We start from the raw sequence: 23,513 nt of genomic DNA, 5'->3' as shown, positions 1-23,513 counted from the left end.
AAGACAGTTGTCTAAACAATATTGAGCCCTGATACTAGATCAGCAATTGCAGGCAGCTTGTCTCAGTTGCTCCACTCCATCTGAGGCGTGCGGAAGAGGCTTATTGACAAGATGGTTGTAGAGGTGCTATGTTTTTGCACATCGTATGTAAAACGTAGTATCATTGTTTTTTTCTTTCTCAATACTGCATTTAATAGTCTTATGAAATTGGAAAGAGTTGTTATCTTGTTACCTTTTGTATCGACCACTTTTATGGATATATATATTTTTTTTCTTTCTAGAATCATGCATCTGATGAGTTGAATCGAGTAATTGTTCCAGCTCTTTTATGGAACATTGATAACTGTTTTCAATTGTGTTTGAGTGATTAGTCTTTTATATCCTTGGAGCCCTTCGTAGCGGGCTCTACCGGCCATAAAAAGCCCAGTCCGGCTTTAAAGCCCTGAGCCTAAGGGAGCGGGCCTTTAAGGGCTCTGGGGCTTTTCGAACATTCCGTCCATAGGGAGCAGAATGTTCTAAATAGTAAAATAAAGGCCTCACGGAGCCCGAGAGGGTTGGAAAGCTACAGCTGTGAAATAAACATTGGAATATTGGCACTCTGGGCTACCACCGGCCCATAAGAAGCTCGGAGCACTCTATTTTCTTCAATGGATCTCTCAACATTCCAATGTTCTAATATGGTTTTAGCAACTGAAATAAAGATTCTAGGTGAGTGATTTTGCCGAACCCATTGGGTAGCAAGTAATCAAAGCACCTGGTCTGACCCCAGAAATTGCCTCTAAACCTGAGCGGACAGTATAGTTATGCTGGTACTCATCCAGTTCTGGGTAGTCTGTTTTTAAAGACCATGTTGGACGTTTTTTATGTGTTTGGAGGAGTCCCTGACTATCCCTGCCTGCAGAAGTATTTGAAATCGCAAACTAAGTTCCGATCCACTGAAATCAAGAGACTGGAATTGAGAACCACTTTGGACAAATACAGTTCTTACCTTTTAACTCCTCCACCTCGTATAACCAAGTCAGTTGTTATTTACTCTTCATCTATTGGTTTCAAATTACCCTCCATATGTTAAATATGCACCCTTGGTTTCTAATGGGTGCCTTATGCATTTTCAGCATTGAGCAAAATAGGATCAGAGCATCCACGTTTTCTTTAACTCCAACTCGCATCAGATTAGACTACAGTCAGTTTTATACAAGGGATAGTAATTTCATCAGTTTACCAATCTTCTCCATACACAAGCTGTCATTTTGTATATCGAGTGGTCACATATTTACACTTTAAGCCATTGATTGTTAGAAAAAAAATTATTGACTGCCTCTCTAGTCCATTTCAACAAACCTCGGAATTGGCTCCAACCCCAACTCCCCTTGCTTCTGATGGTGGACACAGAAAGTGTTTGTTTTCGTACTGCAGCACATCTGGTTGTCTAAACCCATTATGAGGCCATTTGTGGAAAAATAATTTCCCTCTACTGTATCATACCTGATCATGTTATACTACTTTGTGAACTTGGGTTTCCTGCCATCTCAAATGCTTTGGAAGGCGACAGCAGTGTTCTTTAGTTCATTTTTTGGGACTTTGCAAGCCGGTTTGGACTGGCCTATAAGGCCATCAGGCAGTGCCCGATGTGCTGGTCTGAAAGATCAATATCTGGGCAGTTTTATTACCAGGTTATAGGCCTGCAGTCTTCCATATCTTTTAAAGCACTTGTACAGCGTGTCTCCAAGTTCAAAACTGGCTGATTTTCAAATGTGGGCCACTTTTTTTTTTTTTTTTTTTGGGTTAAGTGGTTCAATAATGGAGGACACTTTTATTTTTGGTGCCTGATCTATTTTTGCCCCAGTCCGACCATGATTGAAGGTGTACAGCTCGCTGAAAAATGTGGCCTGCATTAAGGGTAATTTCTAGAGAAATGGGGGTTTAGGTGGAAGTAAGTAAAAAGCTCCACTTTTATTAAGTGGTTGTTTGGAGAATCTTGCTCTGCTAAAAGTGGCAGTTTTTCTTTTTATTAAAAATGAATTGCTTTAGCTTCAATAAATTTTACTAGCAAGACCGTGGCATGTAAAGATTCTTGTGAGGTAATACGATTTACAGACCGGTGCATACTTGTCTGGATACTGTGATCCCTAGCTGCAGTTTCTTCCCTCTACCTCTCAATGAGGGATAGGTCCATTTTGACGGGGGGTGTTGGTAAGGATGGACGTATTCTTTAAAACAATTTCTCCTTGGCTTGTTGGTCAACTTTGGACTGATATTCAAGTGCTCTGTTTAAGGAGGCCCTGCTGATGTGTGTGTGTTTTTTTTTTGTTTTGTTTTTTTTTTTAGTTTCTAACTCACTGCAGGGTGCTGCCAGATGCACCCGACAGAGTTGGATATGGTATAGAACACCACATCAACAGCACATCCATGAACTGAGGCGATGACCGACATATAAAAGTGTACCAACAATCGAAAGCGAAACATGGCTGTACTATTCATCCAGGCCAACCTCCTGCACCAAAATGGACTCTTGCCATTGTTTTTTGTGATCTCAAGGGGTGATAGGAAGTGGAAGAATGATGTGGGGCAGCCTTTCTAAATCGGTGAGCGTAGTGAACCGCCACTACAACCCCTTTTAACATCTCCAAAAACAGAAATTGATACTTCCAATCCTTACAACGCTTGTTCTTGTTGACCGTACATACAACATGAACTTCATATTTACTCCGATTCTAAAGTTTGAAAATCATTTTCGCAAATGGCCCTTGAAGCGTAGTTTAGGAACTAGTGTGAGTGGTTGGTTGCCTCCTACCCATAACTCGCCATGTGACAAACCTTGATGGGTTATGATTGGATTCAAAACCGGCACCAAGATACAGTCTGATAGGCATGCTGGCCATGTGTCTGTCATTGGATTTTCTCTTTTTGATCTGTATTCAGACGCCTTAAGCAAATCGCTTCTGCGTGTTCCTTATCACATGCATTGTTCTTTATCACATTGATTGTGCTGTTGCTCTCATATTATCGTACTTTGTAAGCCAGCAATGTCAATGTTCTCTACTATGATCCGCTTTCAACAAATGACATTGTGCTGCCTCGTTAGGCTTATTCTTTGCACGTAGTTTCAAATTAATGTTTAACGCCAACTCGATAAGAAATGCATAACAATGAGGTCGAATTCATATTTCTTTGGAAGGGAGATTCGAGTGACCTATTCAAATTACAAAACCGACCTTGGAAAATCTACAAGCTCAGGAGGCAGGGAGAGCATGTACTCATGCGAGTAACCTTTCCTTGGCAACAAACTACCTGCTGTATACTTTGAACTAGTGAATGTTGTTGTTTCTTGTCTCACTACGGTGAGACAATGCTTATATGAAAGCCTTGCTCTGAGGCTTACAGTGTGAAGCTGTACTCGAAAATTCAGTTGGTTGTTGCAATCTTCTAACCTGCTTGACCTGCATGGTCGGCGCTTTGGGCTTTGGATGAAGGCCAGCATTTATAGTTCTGTAAAGCTACTTTTTACTGTAGTGCTAGCTAGGTTCAACGCTTACATTCCGGTGCCCGTGCATGCGAGGGCAACTGGTAGGCTTGAGAAAAAGAAACGCATTGTTTGCAAAATAATGTAGGGTTGAAGCAGAACCGTTCATGTGAAGCACCAGGAGCCCTGGGGGATTCTGATTTAAATCAGTAGGCAATATGGTCTCCAACTGCGTTTCAGCAGCGAAACGCGGTCAATGGAAACATGCCGCTAAAAAGGACGTCACAAGTGATGCAGGGGAAAGGCACAAATACAAGAAATTCCATTACTTCAGTAAATGCATCCTGGAAAACGGTGGCTTTCCGCTCATTTACTGGCACTTTTTTCACGCCAACTAAGTGAAAGCTAAACCATGTGTTCCATAGACCTTTCCGAAGCACCCAATAAAGTTAATTTCGTTTTGTGTGCTGTGTAGGAAAAATCTACACCATTGAGCTCTTTTAAGAGCGTGTCACACCTCTTTGGAATTTAGAACATTAGATTAAAAAAAGGTAATGCCGGAGTCCAGGTCTCAAAATGTGAAATTACCCTTCTAATTGCTCATGCCTCAGTACCCCGGCAAGCATTATGTACAGTGATGAAGCCTGAAATGACATGGATGAAGTTAACCACTTGGATGCTCATGACAAGGGTAACTCGTCATGGACTGCCCATTCATTTCAATGGAAATTACAGTAAAATCCTTGAAGTGCCTTAGCACTAAAGGAGTTTTAAACAACCACTTGCCTGCCATTCAGCCTCGCCAGAGCACAAATGTTTGTCCAGGTTTAATAATTCCTGGGTTTCCATACTGCTTCCAAGGCTCCTAGGAAGAAAGAAGAAATGTCAATACTAACTTTACATGCCATTTGTTTTCATCATCTAGATCCTCACTGCTAACCTGTAACCCCCCCCCCCCCCCCCCAACCAAGCAAATCAATGAGCACCTTAGAAGCACAAAACTCGCAGGGCTCGTGAATTTGAATCCAAAAATGTACCCAAAGTGTTAATTGGTAATAGTTAATTCTGGTTACTCTAAAGGATAACTCTTGATGAAGACCACACAGTAACCTGGACGTTCTTTGGCATTGTCCGAGTGGATACCTGTATATCATTTCTAATTAAATGAATGATCTGTCCTTCACTTGTTAATGTTGGATCTGTACTGTCCGAGTATGTTGCATTGCTGTTGTGAATGAGGGAGATGCTAACCACTTACTCAAAGTTTAAATCAGCTCTTGGCTTCTGGTAAGCTCTGCCCAGTCATTCATTAGGAATTCTTTTCTTGCCATCTCCTACCATTGTTTGTTGTGTCTATAGTCCGTCACCCCTTTGTTATTCCGACGTCTTGCCTATGAAGGAAGATTATCGAGTAGAACACAATACACTTCTACTCATACACACCTCCAGCAAGGGGCTTTTGGACACTTCTTTTCAGTCATTGACTACTGCGTGTTAGCGAACTTTAGGCATTGGCTTTAGAGATTGTTCATCAGTGGTAATATCATCTAAGGTCATTAAACAGATAACGAAGTGTGGAACAATTTTCTTAATGGTTATTATATTGCCCCATGATCCCTACCCGTGCTCTGGTTGCTTCTTTCCCATATTCATGCTTTGCTCCCCACCCCGCCCCCCCCCCCTTCCCAATTAAAACATTTTGGTGAGGGAATTCGGGGGTGAGGGAGCACAAAAGAAATCAAGCTTAACAATTGGGTTGGCATTTGCTTCTTCAATGCCTTTTGGCTTTGCCAGGGCTTGAGTTCTTTTCATCCACCTTTTGTTACGTTATAACTTAGTGTGTATTTCAGACAGTAGTTGGAGCTACCTCTGAGGCAGACTCATATATTTCTATATCTATTCCCCTTCAACAGCAAACTCTGCCTGACTAGGTAATAAATTAATTTCTACTTCAGGAAACTTAAACGTGGAAATCCAGTGGGTTTTTAATTTTTGTAAAACCATAGGTTTTAACAGCCTGGCTACCATGAAGTAAAGCAACTATAGTCGAACCTTGAATCTCTTTACTCACCAAATTAGAACATTCTATAGCAACAAAAAGAACATTCTATAGCAAGAAAATAAAAATCTAATCTTGTTATCCACAATCCAAAATCGATGACTAGTTCCAACTTCCAATTGGCATCTTTAATGGCAAATGGGAGGCCATGCACCAGCATCCCTGAGATCTTTTCAACAACGTTTTGCAAAGATGACCTCTATTTTTGTAAAGATGACATCTATTTTCATCATTGTAGTTAAAGAAATCTCTTCTGATTTAAATCTTATTGATGTGGAGCTTCTTATTTCAGCAAACTGTGTAGGTTCTAACACGTATAATGTATATTTTTAATTTGTTTTTCAATTTTGATGTACTTTTAGTGGTTGTGGCAAAGGTAGCCAGGCCATTGGGGATGTAATTTATGTACGGTCAGTTTGATATGTCTCCAAGATAGTTTCCTCAAGAAATAAGCTCTTCTTATTAGGTTTCGCCTGTACAGCACTTGCGCTGTGCTTGTGAAATCTATTGTTAATATATATCTTAAAAGGGGCTTCCATCCCTCCCCCTCCTTTTCATTGGTCCCTGTGTTTGCCAGTTACTTTTCCTCACTATCTATTGGCTGTAGCATAGTATTGCACATCTCTGAACTAGTAGCATGACTCATTGCAAAGACTCAATGCCTGTATTGCTGTGCAAGTTCCCATATTGCTCCCATCGCTGCTGAATGCCCTGTACTGCTCAATCCTAACAATGCCCAAACACCCTGCATTAAGCAATCTATATTTCAGTCCCTCCTGCGTCGCTGCTCCCTAAATTGCTTTGTTCATGGACTGGGATCCAACTCCCTGCACTGGTCCTAACCGTACCGGACACACTACTGTGCTATGATTCCATCACACCTGGCAAGTAGAGGTGGGTGAGCCACTGAAGGTTTGTGCCTGATGGCTTGCTGGTTCAGGTCGAGGTCTTGTTGTAACCGCAAGCCCATAACGAGCGGAACTTTTCATGTACCTCTGCATCCCTCCCTCCATGCTACCTCCAGAGATACCTAGGGAACCAAGTTGGAGTCTCGTAATCGGCTCAACATCGTGTGGTTCTGGGCATATCACTTAACCTCCCATGAATATAAACAATAAATGCGACCTTGTGTAAATGTAATTGGTGCTCATGAAACTACAGAAACATGTAGAGATCTAAGCCTTAACATAAGGAAGGACCTATGGATACTCATTCAGTGTCTGGTTTGTAAAATGTGAAACCAGAATAATTCACACCTCTGCTTATATTCTCGGTAGTTTATATATCATACTACAATCTCCACGGTGGTCTACAGTTAGCTGTCTGTGCAAGGATGCTGCGAGAACTGTCACTTCTGACTTGATCGGGTTCTGTGACTGCTTCTTTGGGGATTACCAAGTAACCAAGTGTAATTTGTGCCTCTCTTGCCCTGCTCTGTCACTGGGGAAACCGTAGCCCCCTATTCTACCTACAGCTTCCCTGCTGCGTGCTAGGGAGATTGACACTTCAACTGACCTATGAGTTTGACCACAAGTTGCAACAAAAAACAGCTTATTAGTAACATAGGCGAAACCTAATGCATTTAGCAGTGCTTGTTTTTTAAATAAAAGGTACCTTCTCTGTAACAAGCCCTCTTTCAGCCTTACGTCGACAAAGCATAGAATTTCGAGTGGATGTTCTTTTCTCAAGGATATTATCTTTCAATATTAATACCAGCCCTTAATAGTTGTTTACTGCAGGTACAGTGCTGTCTGTTCATGGCCTCAAAATGGTAGCGACCACACCCACATAAGCTATGCACTGTGACATGCCTGGTTCTCAGTGAGAAGCAGCAAGCCACAAAGGCGGTTCACAAAAGAGTTGCCCAAGGGAAATAAAAGGCTGAAACGGGGCTACTTTGTGTTATCCTAAAGAATGAAAGAACAGGATACAGCTATTGCTAATCTAACCAGCTCCACCTCTCTTTGAGTGGGATATGTGTGTAGATTATATCACAACGGCAGTTTGAGCGACAACATGGCAAATATAAGTAACTGCGTGTGTAGTGCAAAAGTGAGTAGTGTATTGCGTCTTCTACAGACTCGCACATTAAATGCTGACTTACTCTTAGGTTCTCATCACAACCTGCAGTGCCTGGTTCCTCACCGGTTGCTCTGTGATGAATGAATGCTTCGAGGCTCAGTTTCTTTAATGTCTCGTTTTGTACCCGTTACTGTCGAGATTACAGATGGCAGGACCTGGCCTGGATATAGTTCGTCTTGCTGCATAAAGTGTGGTCGTAGGGCGAAGATGGAGAGAACATTCAGTAGACCAAATATTACACACACGTTTACAAATCTATCCTACCACCAGAGGCAATTAAAAAACTTTTATGTTCAAATCGTGGGATCAATCAATCAATCAATCAATCAATCAGAACATTTGTATAGCGCACTACTCACCCGGAGGGTCTCAAGGCGCTGGGGGGGGTTTCCGCTACTGCTCGAACAGCCAGGTCTTGAGCTGCTTCCTGAAGGCGAGGTGGTCCTGGGTCAGGCGGAGGTGGGTCGGGAGGGAGTTCCAAGTCTTGGCGGCCAGGTAGGAGAAGGCCCTTCCTCCTGTGGTGGCTCTTCGGATGCGGGGGACGGCGGCGAGGGCGTGGCTGGTCGATCGAAGCTGGCGCGTGGGAGCGTAGAAGTTGAGGCGGCTGTTGAGGTATCCTGGTCCTTGGTTGTGTAGGGCTTTGTGTGCGTGGGTGAGGAGCCGGAAGGTGATTCTCTTGTTGACCGGGAGCCAGTGCAGGTCTCTCAGGTGTCCGGAGATGTGGCTGCGGCGGGGGATGTCCAGGATGAGTCGTGCTGAGGTGTTCTGGATCCGCTGGAGTCTCTTCTGGAGTTTGGCGGTGGTGCCGGCGTAGAGGGAGTTGCCGTAGTCCAGCCGGCTGGTGACGAGGGCCTGGGTGACCGTCTTCCTGGTTTCGGTGGGGATCCATCGGAAGATCTTGCGTAGCATTCGCAGGATGTTGAAGCACGACGAGGAGACGGCGTTGACTTGCCTGGTCATGGAGAGGGAGGAGTCCAGGATGAAGCCCAGGTTGCGTGCATGGTCAGTTGGTTTGGGTGCGCTGCCCAGGGCGGGGGGCCACCAGGAGTCGTCCCAGGCAGAGGGTGAGGATCCCAGGATGAGGACTTCCGTCTTGTCCGAGTTCAGTTTCAGGCGGCTGTTCGACATCCATTTGGCTACGTCTGTAATCCCTTCGTGCAGGTTGGCTCTGGCGGTGGCGGGGTCGTTGGTGAGGGAGAGGATCAGCTGGGTGTCGTCTGCGTAGGAGATGATGTTCAGGTTGTGCTGGCGTGCGATGGCTGCGAGGGGGCTCATGTAGACGTTGAAGAGAGTTGGGCTGAGCGAGGAGCCTTGAGGGACGCCGCAGATGACTTCGGTGGCTTCCGATATGAACGGGGGGAGGCGGACTCTCTGTGTCCTTCCGGCGAGGAAGGAGGTGATCCACTCCAGTGCCTTCTCCTGAATTCCGACGTTGCTGAGGCGCTGTACTAGGGTGCGGTGGCAGACAGTGTCGAAGGCCGCGGAGAGGTCCAGGAGGATGAGGGCCGCTGTTTCTCCGTTGTCGAGCAGGGCTCGGATGTCATCTGTAGCTGCGATCAGGGTGGTCTCGGTGCTGTGGTTGGCCCGGAAGCCAGACTGCGAGAGGTCGAGGGAGCCGTTCGTCTCGAGGAAGGCGGCCAGTTGCTTGTTGACGGTCTTCTCAATGACTTTGGCTGGAAACGGGAGCAGCGAGATGGGGCGGTAGTTCTTGAGGTCGGTGGGGTCGGTTGATGGTTTCTTTAGTAGAGCGCTGAGTTCGGCGTGCTTCCAGCTCTCCGGGAAGGTGGCGATGTCGAAGGAGGTGTTGATGATGTCCCGCAGGTGGGGTGCGATGACAGCGTCGGCCTTGTTGAAGACGTGGTGAGGGCAGGGGTCTGTTGGAGATCCGGAGTGGATGGAGTTCATCGTGCGGATGGTGTCTTCGGTGCTGATCGGGGTCCAGGCGCGGAGGGTGGCGGTGGGGGGCGGTGGTTCGGTCGTGGCGTGCGTTGGTTGAGTGCTGAAGCTGTTGTGTATGTCCGCGATCTTGTTGTGGAAGTAGGAGGCGAGGGAGTTGCAGAGGTCTTGCGAAGGGGTGATGTCGTTGTTTCCGGCGTTGGGGTTGGAGAGCTCTTTCACGATGTTGAAGAGTTCCTTGCAGTTGTGTGCGTTGTTGTCCAGTCGTTCCTTGAATGCGGTTTTCTTGGTGGCGCGGATCAGCTGGTGGTGTTTTCGGGTGGCGAGCTTGAGGGCAGTCATGTTGTCCGGTGTTGGGTCTCTGCGCCAGGTTTTCTCGAGTGCTCTGCAGTTCTTCTTGGAGCCATCCTTTGAACTGTAAAACCCTTCATTCCAGCAATTGATTTGTCTGAAAGTTGGGGACTCAAAGTGCGTAGACCTCTACCCTAAGTGTGTGTGTGTGTGTGTGTGTCTTAAAGTACAATGATACCAGAATGGAATGTTTCCTGCATCCTCTGACTCGCTGTGGAACAACATGGGTATAGTTTGATATTGTATGTGTCAATTCTGTGAGAATAATCTGATGGCTTCGAAGGCGGTGAATGTTTGTATTAGCTTGTGGAGCAGTGGGATTATTGAAGATAATTCTACTTGTGGTGCTTATCAGGATGATTTCATATGTGGGAATTAATAGTAGGAAGGGGAATGGAGATTACCAACTGGAAGTCAGTCTCCAGCATGAAGCCATATGCATTAGGTATCTCTTAAAGTGAAGCTTGCTCAATTTCTCATTGAACTTCAGGGTCGTGGAAGCTTGGATCAGCACACCATAAGGGCACAGCAGAACAGTTTTTTTACTTGTCTTTCTCTTGCTTTTGTTTCTTAAGCCTGATATTTTTGCCGCAATTGTCATTTAGCCGATTAGAGATTGTGGTTTTGGTCGCTATATAAAGCGTGCTCGCTTTTGCCTGTTTATAGATGATGCAGCAGACTTTCACGGTATGGGGGCTACAAAGGAGATAGTGGAGTTATTTCTAGGTGGATGAGCTTCTTTCAGACTTTTTAAGTCCTTAATCAGTTGGGCAACAACTAGAAGGACTCCCTACAGGGCGGACCAGATATGATTTTGGGATGCCAATGAGCAGGGTTTCGTTATGACATGAGATGATACAGGGCTCTTCCGCCTGTTGTAAAATTTGCTTCATGGATAAGTTCAATTCAATTTCCATGAATGAATTGCAGTCAAGTCCTCTAGAAATAGGTTGTTTTGAGCAGCCAAAAACAGTCCAGGAGCTGAAAGAAGTTCTCTCATGGTGTTTTTCACAGTTGGCTGATGACATTTGTGCACAGTGGCCTACATGTGCCATTGTGCAACAGTTAATATCCTATTTTCAAATGTCTTTTTTTTAATTTTTAACCGTAAAATTATAAAATAATTGGGTATACCTTTAATGAAATGAGTTGGTTTTATCAAAACTCTAGTCCGCCCCAACCCCCTCCGCAATTGCCAAGCATTGAAAAACGCCAGTATACCATCTCGGCGATGGCACCGATTAGCAGTTATTTATAGCAGAGCTTCTTAAATATACTTGCAAAGTAGGTTTTCCCACATCCTTTGCAAGGAATAAAGGAGAAAGGGTTGTAGCCTCCCATCTTGGAAAGAAAAAAAGGACTGTTGATCTTCTTGGGCACCAAATGTCATTTAGTATTCAGTAAGTCAACCGTAACCCGCACCCTTCCAAGGACATGTACTCTACACAGAAGCCTTGGATTGTCGAAGTGGTCAGGAAAACGTTTTCTTGGTCCTGTATTTTATGTAATATCAAAACTCTAGGCCACCCCCAACCCCCTCCGCAATTGCCAAGCATTGAAAAACGCCAGTATACCATCTCGGCAATGTAATGTAAGGGGACACTTTCATAGCACGTCTATCACTCCATGGAGTATCTTGGCGCTCAAACCAGATGGTAACGGTTTAAGGAAAGGATTAACCAATGGAGGCGCTTACACTTTACACCAGTGCTATGCAGGCTGCATCTGTAAGAGAAAACACCCAGGTCTTTAGCGCTTTCCTAAACTGAGTCTCATGGGACAATGACCTAAGGTGAGGTGGGAGCTTATTCCAGGCTCTAGCTCCCAGGACAAAAAGAGATTTTCCTCCTTTAGTGGCCAATCTAAATCTGGGGATGGTTAACAGATTCTGATTAGCATACCTCAGGCAGCGAGTAGGATGGTATCGTTTAAAGCCGTTACACGAATATTTAGGCCCTTGCTGTTGAAAGGCTCTAAATGTAATCAGCAAGATTTTGAATAGGATCCTTTTGCCAACTGACAACCAATGCAGCGCAGCTGACGCAGATGACTTACAAGGCCAACGTAGCACCAGCCGCGCAGCAGCATGTTGGACCATCTGTAGCCTATGGAGTACGGACTTAATGACTCCAGCATATAGGCTGTTACAGTAATCCAGCCTTGAACTTATTAAGGCAACTGCGACTGATTTCCTGGCTTAGATTAGCACAGATTATCAGTTATTAGCATTAGTTATTCACAGATTAGCAGTTATTTATAGCAGAGCTTCTTAAATATACTTGCAAAGTAGGTTTTCCCACATCCTTTGCAAGGAATAAAGGAGAAAGGGTTGTAGCCTCCCATCTTGGAAAGAAAAAAAGGACTGTTGATCTTCTTGGGCACCAAATGTCATTTAGTATTCAGTAAGTCAACTGTAACCTGCACCCTTCCAAGGACATGTACTCTACACAGAAGCCTTGGATTGTCGAAGTGGTCAGGAAAACTTTTTTCTTGGTCCTGTATTTTATGTAATTTCCCTTTGCATTTGTTTTTCTTTAATTCTTTTTATCTCTTGCTGACCAGTTGGTTTTTATGCAGTTATATTTCTTTTTATTAATTTCTGCCAATTGTAGTAGTCTTTTTTAGGTCTTGCCTGCAACTGTGCATGTGCTCTTGCTTGCAAGAGATTGTATATCAAAGGGGCTTGCAGGCCGCCCACTGCTTCATATTCGTTGGCTTTCTTGTACTTCTTACTTGCTGCTGCTTTCTAATTGGCCACTGTGTGCTGGCTTGAGGTCCTCTTCGTTCATCTGGAGCACAGACCATGTACTGATTGCTTCAGTTTGATTGCTGCCCTTCCATTGATAGTGCTGATTGAAGTACTACTTCTATTTTTTTCCTTCTTCCCTGTCGTCCTTGTTGATTCTTTTGCAATGTTTAGCTATGCTTTACTGTGCCACATATATACTTCAAAGAACCACGTTTCTCATTGAAATGGATGCTTGCGACAACAGATGTCTACTTCTAAATGTAATTTCACTAAGACATGGACAAAGTTGTTCTTTGTGATAGGATTTTATGGCAAATGTAATCCCTCCGGCCCCCTTTTTAACGCGTGGGGAGATTAATTAATTTGGTCAGAATCGCATTGGTGTTGTGCCAAGACCTAACCAGCATTGGCAAAGCAGCCAGGTCCCGCTTTTGAGTCTATTGACTCTGCCATTGCCTTTTGTTCGTGCTCTACAGATGGACATTGCCGGCTTTGGCAATGATCTGTAGCCATGCTGTATATAGACTAATGTATCCTGCGCTAATGCACTTTAAAAGGAAAAACACATTAGCCCTGGCTTTGTCATAGCGCTTTCTTAACCCCTTCGCTGCGAGCGTCAGCCAACGACTGGGTCGTGCTGTGCACGTCCGCTGTGGCCCCGCCCACTCTTTGAAACCGCTGCACCGCGATTAAGTTAGATTTGGCCACACTGCAAAGTACCTGCGCTGCTATACAGCATGGCTGCAAATCCAATAGCTCTTGCAGCAAAGACCCATGGACCCTGCAAACGCTTGTTTCCTTTGGTAGCATACGTGTGACCACCGGTTCTGAAACAGTGTTGCATGGATAACAGCTGCTTAGTCATGGCTAGTTAGAATAATTTTTATTAGCTTTTGTCCCTATTATGTCTCTTTATTGTAACGTTTATGTACTTGTTTTTTTGTTGAAAAACACAAATCTAGGCAGCATGGAATATAGTAAATTTAGGGAACAGTTCGACATTGTTGACATTTTGATGTCTCATTTGCCTTTCTAAAAGGCAAACCGATTGAATATCCGAGGAGAGCGTGGCATAGACACAACCCAATACAGTGTTTGGATTTTTTCATACTGTAGGAAAACCGCTTTGATCAGCATAGTTATTAAACTGAAACAATTAGTTTATGGCACTGTTGTCAGTGATAGAATAGAAGTGGGTTGCACACATCTCGTCAGTGATAGAATAGAAGTGGGTTGCATACATCTCGACCTAACGTTACCTTGAGCGGATATAAAATGGGTATAAGGGGAGTAATTTATCATCCAGTTATTTCCATACAGTGGCAGTGAACCGCCTGTTCCTTCGATGGCTAAAGTGTGTATGAACAAAGTTGTAGCCACATTGCTGTCTGTAATTGGACGCTATTGTACCAAGGGCAAAAGGAGTACATTCGAACCCAATCTCTATCCAGGGCGGCAGAACTGTGCTTTGAAGAGTTATCGCAGAGATGTATAGTATTCTCATCAAAGCATGCGTTAATGTACTTCTGCCACATTGTGGTTTCTCACCTTACAGCATTTTTTCCTTTCATCTTTCACTTTTTGGTATTGCACACATTATAATGGGCATTCAACCTATATTTCAGCGTTCAATTTAGTGGATAGCAATTCAAAGGCAGCGTTTGTAAGTACTTATGTGTTTTCCAGAAAAGATAAGCAAAAGCAGTGTAGGCCCTACCATTGCACAAGTGTATCGAACCAAATATCAGTGATACCATGCTCAACTTTGCATGGCCCCACTGCCTGGAAGCCTCAACTATTCAATTAACGACAAGAGGTGCGTCCACTATATTGTTTTGTTTCCGACCCAGATTCAGGCAATCCAATATTAACAAATATAACCATAATAAACAAAAATGTGATTCTGTTTTAAGAATGTGTCCAGTATCCAACTTTTATTTATTATTATTTTTTTTTTGCTTTTTTCTTTTTCCAATATATTTCATTTTCCAGTCCGTCCACCCAACGCGTTTCATCCTGTATGAACTTCATCAGGGTTGTGCTTTTCAAACTAGTGTGACTTTTAAATAGCAAGAAGTATAACCTCCGGTTTCAGTCTCTTCAAGGGTAGTATATCCCTTTTCGGGCGCTGTAGTACCCCTAAATCATCTTCCTCCTCCGTGCGTCAGGGCTCGAGTGTCGCAGAAAAATGCCTCCCCTTATGTATTTACCCCTTTTAGTTGTGGGACCAACATCCATGTCCCATACAATCATGAGGGGCTAGTGCAGTGTATTTTTAGTTCTGTGTACGATGATGACCTCTTTGGTGTGTATTTATTTTCTCTTCTAACATTGTCTCTTCTTCTCTATTTAGTACATTCATATTTCAGTCGGTTTTATTTTTAAATTATGTTTTGGCATCAAATTTGTTGATGTTAAATGTAGGGTCCTATTGATGACAATATCTATATAGACTTTTTATTGCTTACATGTTCGGAGCTGTAAACCTGGAATATTTTAATTGTAATGTTATACAAAACTTCTAAAGCGCACATTCCCACTAGTTTCATGGCACTGAGAGCACTAGCAGCAAAAGGACAATGCAGATTTTTCATAGGATTGTCTGAAAAGCTATATTTTTAGCAGGGTTCTAAATGTTTGTAAGAGGTAGCAGCTCTCATGTTGTCTGGATGTGAATTCCAAACACCAGGAGCCAGCATAGCGGCTTGGTTTGGACAAGCTGCAGTCTTTGACTCTGTCCCTTAGAAAGACCTAAATAAAGAGCATTGATGTCACCAATACAGGAATTTGAAATGCTTTCTATAGCTTTGGATGTTGCCTTGGATCTTTTTCAGTGTACAAACAATCAATCATGTATAAACATCACCACAGCTGACTATATTTTAGTCAACCTCTATCATTGGTAATGATTTTCCAGTGTTTCTTGGTGAGGGCCTAGTAAAGATGTTGAGTAAGGTACCTGGAGCTGATTTGAGATTCAATCCATAATGGACAGCAAGCATTTGAAGTCTGTCCTTGCGGTGTTACTGAGGGCTTCCCCCAGTCTCAGCCGTCAGTTGTTGATACAAGTCAAGATGTGAAATAATAAGACTGCGCTCTTCAGTAATTTTGTCTGGTGAACTGTCTTCCTTTGAACTTCGTCAGGTAGTCTGTGTCTTGACTGTTCATAGATATTTGACGGGATTTTGTAGGGGGCGAGTTTAGCAGGTTGCGTTTCTTTCATCTAGGCCTGGCTTGAGTCCTCATCGTGGTGTATAATGGTTTGTCCTGTTCTTTGCTCCTTTTGCCCCAGAATTTTGTTTGTCAAGGCAGTTTTTTTCCTGTGGTATGTTTGGTTCAAGCAGTTTGTGATGTGGTTTTGACAGATTTAATCCTGTCATATTTGGAGGTCTTTAGCATTCATCTCAAAGTTCAATTAAAAATGTCTCGATGAACTTTACTTCTGTCTTTTCACGTGGTTATGGAAGATTTGCACCACAACCCCAATTTGGAATCCAGTTCCTTTAATAATGTCATAACCGCCTGCTTGAGGTGGTCTGTATCCTTTCCTTCGTCAAGTCCTGCATTGATGTTTGCCATTTTAATCAGTCAAGAATTTGTGAATTCTCCCCCTGAGAATCCTCCATGCAAGAGATAGATGGACTCTATCTACATGGCCGTTGCTCTTTGTCATTGTCATTCCAGGTTTCATTACATCTCTATTATGTTAGCAAATTCCCTGTTCTCCATGTTAGATGTTTTGAGAACCCTTGTTTTGTTTGGTTTTATCCTGCCCATTGAGCAGTTATGGCCATTGCCCTACTTGTATTACTATTAAGCCCATCCTGAAAGCTCTGTTCCTCATACCCTCTTTGCTCAAGTAGGATATGTAGAAATGTTATTACCATCCATCCGTGAGCCTGAAAGGATACTCTTTGATTCTCTGATCACTGTTCCACCAAATGTGAGGTGGGTAGCACCAGTTTAAAAAAAAAAAGTGCGTGGAAGTTCACAACTGAGTAGGTAGTGTTTCCCTTAACCATATGAGCATATAAAATGCAGATGTGCTTTCTTAGTATCGGACTAGTTTCTTAGTAACTTTATAAATGTTATAAGATACATAATTCAACACACTTTTACTGCAATAGAGGTCTACAAATATAGCAATTGCAAGCAGTGGCAGCCCCTCCGTTGTGGTGGAGGAGCTTTGCCCCCGCCCCCAGCAGATGCAAACTTGAAAACTGGAATGATGATAATACAGTTTTTTATTATTTTATTTTTCGTAACGGAGCCGAGTCTTGGGCTTGGAGCCATCCTGACTACAGCACTGCAGCAGGGGTAGGAGGAGTAGTGGGCACTGCTGCAAGTGCACATGTCTGTTTGGCCGGCTGTCTTCAGGCAGCCAGACTGACTTGCGATGAGATCTCTCCAACCCGAGCTGCCGGGTAATAGTATTTCCAGAATGAGAGCAGCATCTGGATTGGCCTTAGGTGTCTGAGAGCCTGTCAGTGCCCTAGCATTAGAGCCAGAGGGGCAGGAAAGCGGCAAGTTTTTATTTTTTTTTGATTGCCACTCACGCTGCTCCCCCACTTTTCCCTGATACCAGCCACTATTAATTTCAAGTTCTGGAGACTAAATGGCCCTAAAACCATTAGAGGTTGTTTTGTCTGACCACTGTGCTTTCAAACTCTGTTCCTTTAACCCAAGGCTTCACAAAGTGGAGTTTTATGGAGGGAAGGAGGCTGCTCTATAAATTACTATCCATAAATCAATAAATAAATTACTCCACACTGACTTCCAGTTCTTGCAATGCATATATGCTGACCTGGCAAGCCAGAGCTTTGGCATTTGCATTGTCTTCCATTCTGAAACCTACAGCTGATTACTAAACTAATTGATTGGCTAACAGTGAACATAAGGTATTGAGCCCAAAGATAACAGGAGGAGCAAAGGAGCGCCCATATCCATTTCATATTAAGGATGCATGTTACAACCAATACCGTCCCGTCCCTCCAATGGGGGGGCTGGGGAGGGAGTGGTCTCTTGTCCTTGTTGATAGGACTCTAATATTTTGTAAAAGAAAAAACAGACCTCCCAGGATATGAGAGCAACAACACATTCTGAAGAGATGTTGTCGTGAAATGGCTTCGCTGTTAAAGCTACAAAGGCAGTTGCGTCGTGCTTGGCTAGATTTCTGCACCCTCTCCTCCCTCCTCAGCGCGGCGTTGGGAGCGGTGTTGACTGCACCCCAGGGCCAACCGAAATTGCCAGTGTTATCGCAGACCAGTTTCCGCGGATTGGCTTGCGACCAACTGCACCGAAGTCCATCGTAATAATAAAAGTCAAGAATTAACTTGCAGCAGAGTGAATTGTGGGTGTTCTTTAGTTCCAAGGTTAACGTGTTCTTGTGTGTGGAGGCCCATGCTGTCAAAACAGTCTTGGAAAAAAACTGAAGAGGCAAATAAAGGAAGCTTTGTGGGGCGGCGGTTTGTTGGAGCTGTGGCTGGCCCCTTTCTCTTTGTGGTTGTTAACAAATGGTCTTAAAAGAAAAGTTAGAATTGGTTTCCCTTTGCAGTGCTGTAAAAAGTGGAACTTGATTGCACTCTTTTGCACAGCATCCGTTGAGTTTGTTTTGTTGGCCAAATATCCTTTTGATAAGAATGGACTCGTTTGTAACCAGTACAAAGAAGATATTATTTTGTTCGACAGTTCTTAACTCTTGCTGATTTAAATGGGTACATATATTGCTTTATTTTCGAGGTCCTTTATTTCCACAGACCTTTGAATTGTATAAATGTATCACCCGGGTAAAAATGGTATCTGCTCTTTGTGCGGTCGGCTATATATCCATAATAGCTAGTCCCAAAAGTGCACTTGTTGTTCCATCTGTACCAGCCTTTTAGGTAGTAGAATCCATGACCTGATGTGGAATGATTCATTGGTGTCACTAAAGGGTGTAGGTTAATTTTGCTAAGTACTGCTTTCAGTTAACAGCGCCTCCTTGAGTGAGTGAAGTAGGAGTTTATAGCACGCTAGATTTATTGAACAACAGATATTACTTTGGATTTTTTGGTGTTTTTCTTGGAGATTGTAAAATGCCTTGTAGTCAGTGTGTGTTGGCTAGCTCTAGAAGTGCAGATCACCCAGCACCCTTCCACCAAACCAAACTGGATACTCGTGCAAGCACAGACCATACATGTTGGTGCTGAGGTAAACTCAAAGATATGTATGTCCTGTTTTTAAATATAACCCTTTATCCAGCACTTCAGGGAAATGCACTTGACTGTTTGGGAGCTTCCTCGGTCTTCTGGCACTGCACAAAGCCATTACACGACCATTGGAGTTCAACCGATTTGAACCAGTGACTCGATGGACTGATGATCCTTGCTTCCCTCTTGCCGCGTTACTGTTTCTGAAGCGATTTGATCTACATTAAGGGTGGATGCATGAAATTGTAGGAAACAAATGGCAGAGTCACCACTAAAGATCACTAAATAAGCCTGATGATTAGTAGAGGTGAGTAGAAGGTTCTCAGATTACCAAAGAGGTTTGGGTGACCTAAAGTTCACATCAATCATTCTATACGTGTTTACATTCTCAAGCTTAGGCTGTTGAACCTCCCATTGACTTTCCTCGAAATGTTTGATGTAGCTTTGTAACTATCCCTTCTAAAATACTGGAAGCCCCTTCCTCATAAAGGCCTTTTTGTCTGTTTGTAAACTTGTCCGTTTTTTTTTTATTTCTGAGAGCATCGTGCTTCTTTTGGGGTATTTATTTATGATTTTTGAATGCTTACTAATAGCAAACATGCATCCTATTCATATTATGTGGATTGCTGATGATCCAGAAGGCTGGTAAAAAAATATAGGAATGAGTTAACACCATAATGGTTGTACCAAGATGTGCTTTCTGTTTTCAAACAGTTGGTAATTCTGGCATTCTCATTTCTCTCAACTGTTCTTCCCTGTCTTCTGTTCTCCAGTTTATTTCAGATCGGTACACTTGCGTGTCCCACAAACGTGAGGCGCATAATTTTGCAGTTTGCAGCACTTGCTTTCAAAAAAGGCGTGTTTCTCTTATGTGTTCACTTATGGCTGTGGTTTACAGACTTTTGCATCGACACAAATATGGCAAGTGCTTTATGGGGCCTGTGTTATGTAAAAGCGGCAACGTATTATTGACTTATTCTGGTGTGATGCTTTAGTTTTTCCTTTTTTTATTTTTCTGTTTGTTGTAATGTGTTGCTTTTCCGTTCTCACGTGGCACCAGTCTTCTTGTGGATCTGACCTCGCAGATTTAGAACCACTGTCCTATGACCTTCACTGTCAAGCTTATGTTCCATCCAGTGTGTGCATTCCTATTCTTTTCTTATGTGAGTGGTTATTTGCATCCTTCACAAAGACTGTGCAAGCAGCAATAGGAGTCATGGGTTTGGGTCAAAAAGTTCAGTCTGAAGATTTAAGGCATTTCTGCATCAGGAAGCTACTTTAATGCAGGACAAACCTGGCGTTCTTACTAAACGTATTACATCGTTTTACAGTATTCCTTTTTGATATTGTATTTTTCTTTCTTTTGATCTAGGTAAGAGAGACTGCCATCATGAAACCTACTGGAGATATATTCTCTGGCGCTTTACCGGATGATGAGGATCAGAGCATTGATATTGGGGATTTTGATGGTGATGAAGACCTTGATGACGATGACTATGATTACCCATCAGGTTCCGGAGATGGAGGTACATACAATCCATTTTTGTCTACAGAAAGCGATCTAGTGCCCTTATTGACGAGGGCATTGTTTTTCATCTCTTCATTTGCAGTTTCCATTTTGTTGCCCATAATTGTGCAGCTGTGTTGCAGAGGCTACTTGTGTGCGCTTAGCTCTGCACGTGAACATTAAAACAGATCTAAAATGGTTCTTAACTATTAAACTTTTTGTTTGTGCTGCTCTGAAGGAGGGTCAGTGACATTAAATAGTAGAAAACTTTCCTAGTGAAATCAGTATGGTAAATACCCATCAGACCCTCCCCATTTGTTTTTTTTACTGCTAAAAATGTTGTAATGAGCTTTTGTTCCAGTGCTTTATATTCCTTTTTCTAGCATTGGACTTTTATGCAGGGTTGAATACCGATATGGTTAGGTGGCTCAATGTATAAATGTATACTATTGATCCGATACTACCTTACCAAAATTGTGCATGTTTCCATCCCAGTCATCTGCCAAGTTCTGCAGATCCAGACCTTAGATTTGAGTCTAGACTTGTCATGCAATAGGCGCTTACCAGATTGTCTTGCTGCTAAACTTTCCAGGCATTCACTTGCTTCTCCTCATTCTTCTCTTCAAAATCTGTACTATGCCCAGGTACTATTCAGCAACAAACTATGAGGTGCTTTGGAATTAAACTTGTGTAGCTTCGGCTTGGAGAGCTGTGATCACCACCAGTAGTCTCTCTGATTAGGGTAACCACTTGACTCCAGGTCCTAACTGCTGCTGTCTCCAGTCGTGAACGTTTCACCTACGAATCATTGATTTCCAATGTATTTATTCTGGTTAGGCCACTGGAGCAAAACAAGACCATAACACCTGGAATGCACTGGGCTGTCGTGCAAGCCCAGGACTGGAAACCATCAGCCTGATTCATCAAGCTGATTTGCGCTCGCAAAGGGCCAGATTCTGAGAATCTGGCCCTTTGCGAGTGCGATTTTTGCATTTGGTATTCATCATCCCAAATGCAAAAATCACTATTAGCGAAATCGCATATTTGCGAGGAATTGGATTTGAGGAATCTCTAATATAGATTCCTTAAATGCAATTCATCAACCAAATAGAAATAGCGAAATCGCAATATTTGGTCTCAATTTACCACCAGGTCTGACTTGGTGGTAAATTGCGTAAATAGTGTAAAAAGCACTTTAGTGCATTTTTTCTTTTGCATGTTACACACACACATGTCCTTTGGACATGTGTGTGCGCAACACCTGTTCAAATGTGCATTTTAGGGGGGCTACAGGGTGTCCTTTGGACACCCCTGGCACCCTTAAAATCGCTATCTGATTTGCGAGTAGCAAATTGCTACTCGCAAATGAGGGATACTCCCCATTCATTCCTATGGGCCTTTTGGCCCATAGGAATGAATGGGGAGTAATTGCTACTCGCAAATAGAGAACATGTAGGGATCGCTATTTATTTAGCAATTCCTACATGAATACCGTTTTGCGAGTCCTCAATAGCGAATCGCTATGATTCGCTATTAGGGGCTCGCAAAACGGCCCCTTGATGAATCAGGCTGCATGTCCCTTAATCCTTGGACGGAAATCGCCTTAGATGTGATTCAGATGGAGGTGTAAGGCATGGAATGAGTCTTTACTTGTTTGTTAACACCACAACTGTCAAGGTGCCCAAACTATTACTGCATCCTAACCACCTACCTTATTTTCGAGCTTGTTGGAGATATTATTTGAGCTGGCAGCAGTAAATAAAAGCCTGGCTTCTCTTTGGCTTAGTCCCCGGCTCTGAAACTGGACTTCGTGCAAAATGCCTTGATTCATGTAAGTGAAGGACTCCTCCACCTTCTTACATAATTTTTCCTCCGATTCCATATTCCAGGGTAGGTCCTTTTGTCTCTTTAGTGTTGACTTTCTCGAAAGAATTTAGAAAAAAAAAATGGTAAATGTTGGAGCTGCAGGCAACTGGTGTTCACAGAAATTAACAGGGTGGCCTGAACTTTTTTGATGCAGAGAGAGGCTTGCCACAAAGTTAAAGAAAATGTGATGCACTCCCGCGTTTCAGGCTGACCAAACGTGTCTCAACAGATTTAAATTACAATTCTGTTTGTGAACTTGATGTACTCTGAAATCTGAAGAACCGGTTCTGCTGTTGGCACAGAACCGGCTTAGACAGATAAGATGGCTACATAATGTACAAGGGCAAGACAAACGCGCTTCACTCGCCCTGGCAGATAAAACGAGATTCCAGTCCCTTCAGATTTTCGTATAGTAGACAGATTTTTACTTGGATCTGGCGCCTTCTTTACAATGAAGGCTTCTGTTTTCCGTTGTTTTTTTTCCAATAGAAACTACACTTTGTTTACATATTTACTGTTGAGTACGGAAGAAAGCTCGATACTGATACGGCTTTAAGTGGGCCAGGACTTGCCGGTGCTAGCACCGGCAGTTCTTAAACTTGAGACGAGTCCTTGTCAAGCTCTCCATTCGGGCCTCACCCTCCGGTTGGAAAAGAAAATATGAACTCTGCAGCAGTACCACGGCTTAAAGACTTTGATGTAATTTAAGAGACTCATTTTAGTTCTTTCACAGCCTCATTTAATATCTGAAGCATTTTCAATATTATATACAACAAGTCCATAGTCGTTGCTTATTTATTATATGCAACTAACAACCATTGACAAAGCCAGTAGCCCTGGCTTGTTGTAGGTGTAATGTTACTTGTTGTGTTCTATATCTAGAGGCAATGACAGAAGCAGGAAAACACCAGTGGGGTGGCACACTATGCTAGCACAGATTTTTATCGTACGTGTTTTAAAGCCATGCCCTCAATTACATAAGCCAAGACTCTTTGAGATCCCCCCCCCCCGTTTTTCCACTCCACTTAAAGCCCTGACCTTATATTGCGCGTTCCTCAGTACTGTAATTCATGACTGCCAGTCCAATGGATGTGCAGACGTACGCGAGTTAAAAAAAACTGAAAAACTTTTGTATTTTTACTTAAAGGAACTTTTTTAAGTTCAAGAAATTTTTATTAAGGTAATTTCAGACCAAATACGCATAATACACCAGAAAATGTGTTTAAGAAAAAGAGATAAGTATATAGAATAATAAATAGAGAGAGAAACCAGAAGGAGAAAGAAAAAGAAGAAAGAAAACAGCAATATAAAAAAAGAATGTATACATACATGACTAATAAGTATACCAAGGT

General features: G+C 43.0%; 1 protein-coding gene across 1 annotated transcript in view; it reads left to right on the top strand.

Moving 5' to 3' along the window:
• SDC4 (syndecan 4) overlaps positions 1 to 23,513 on the top strand; it is a 39,996-nt gene that overhangs the window by 4,887 nt on the left and 11,596 nt on the right. The window contains exon 2 of the mRNA XM_078652194.1: positions 20,161 to 20,314. Coding sequence (XP_078508320.1) covers positions 20,161 to 20,314 — 154 coding nt within the window. The remainder of the gene's footprint in view (positions 1 to 20,160; positions 20,315 to 23,513) is intronic.

This window comes from Lissotriton helveticus, chromosome 7, assembly GCF_964261635.1.
Source record: "Lissotriton helveticus chromosome 7, aLisHel1.1, whole genome shotgun sequence".
Classification (NCBI taxonomy): Eukaryota; Metazoa; Chordata; class Amphibia; order Caudata; family Salamandridae; genus Lissotriton; species Lissotriton helveticus.
This window is presented reverse-complemented; position numbering and strand designations above follow the sequence as displayed.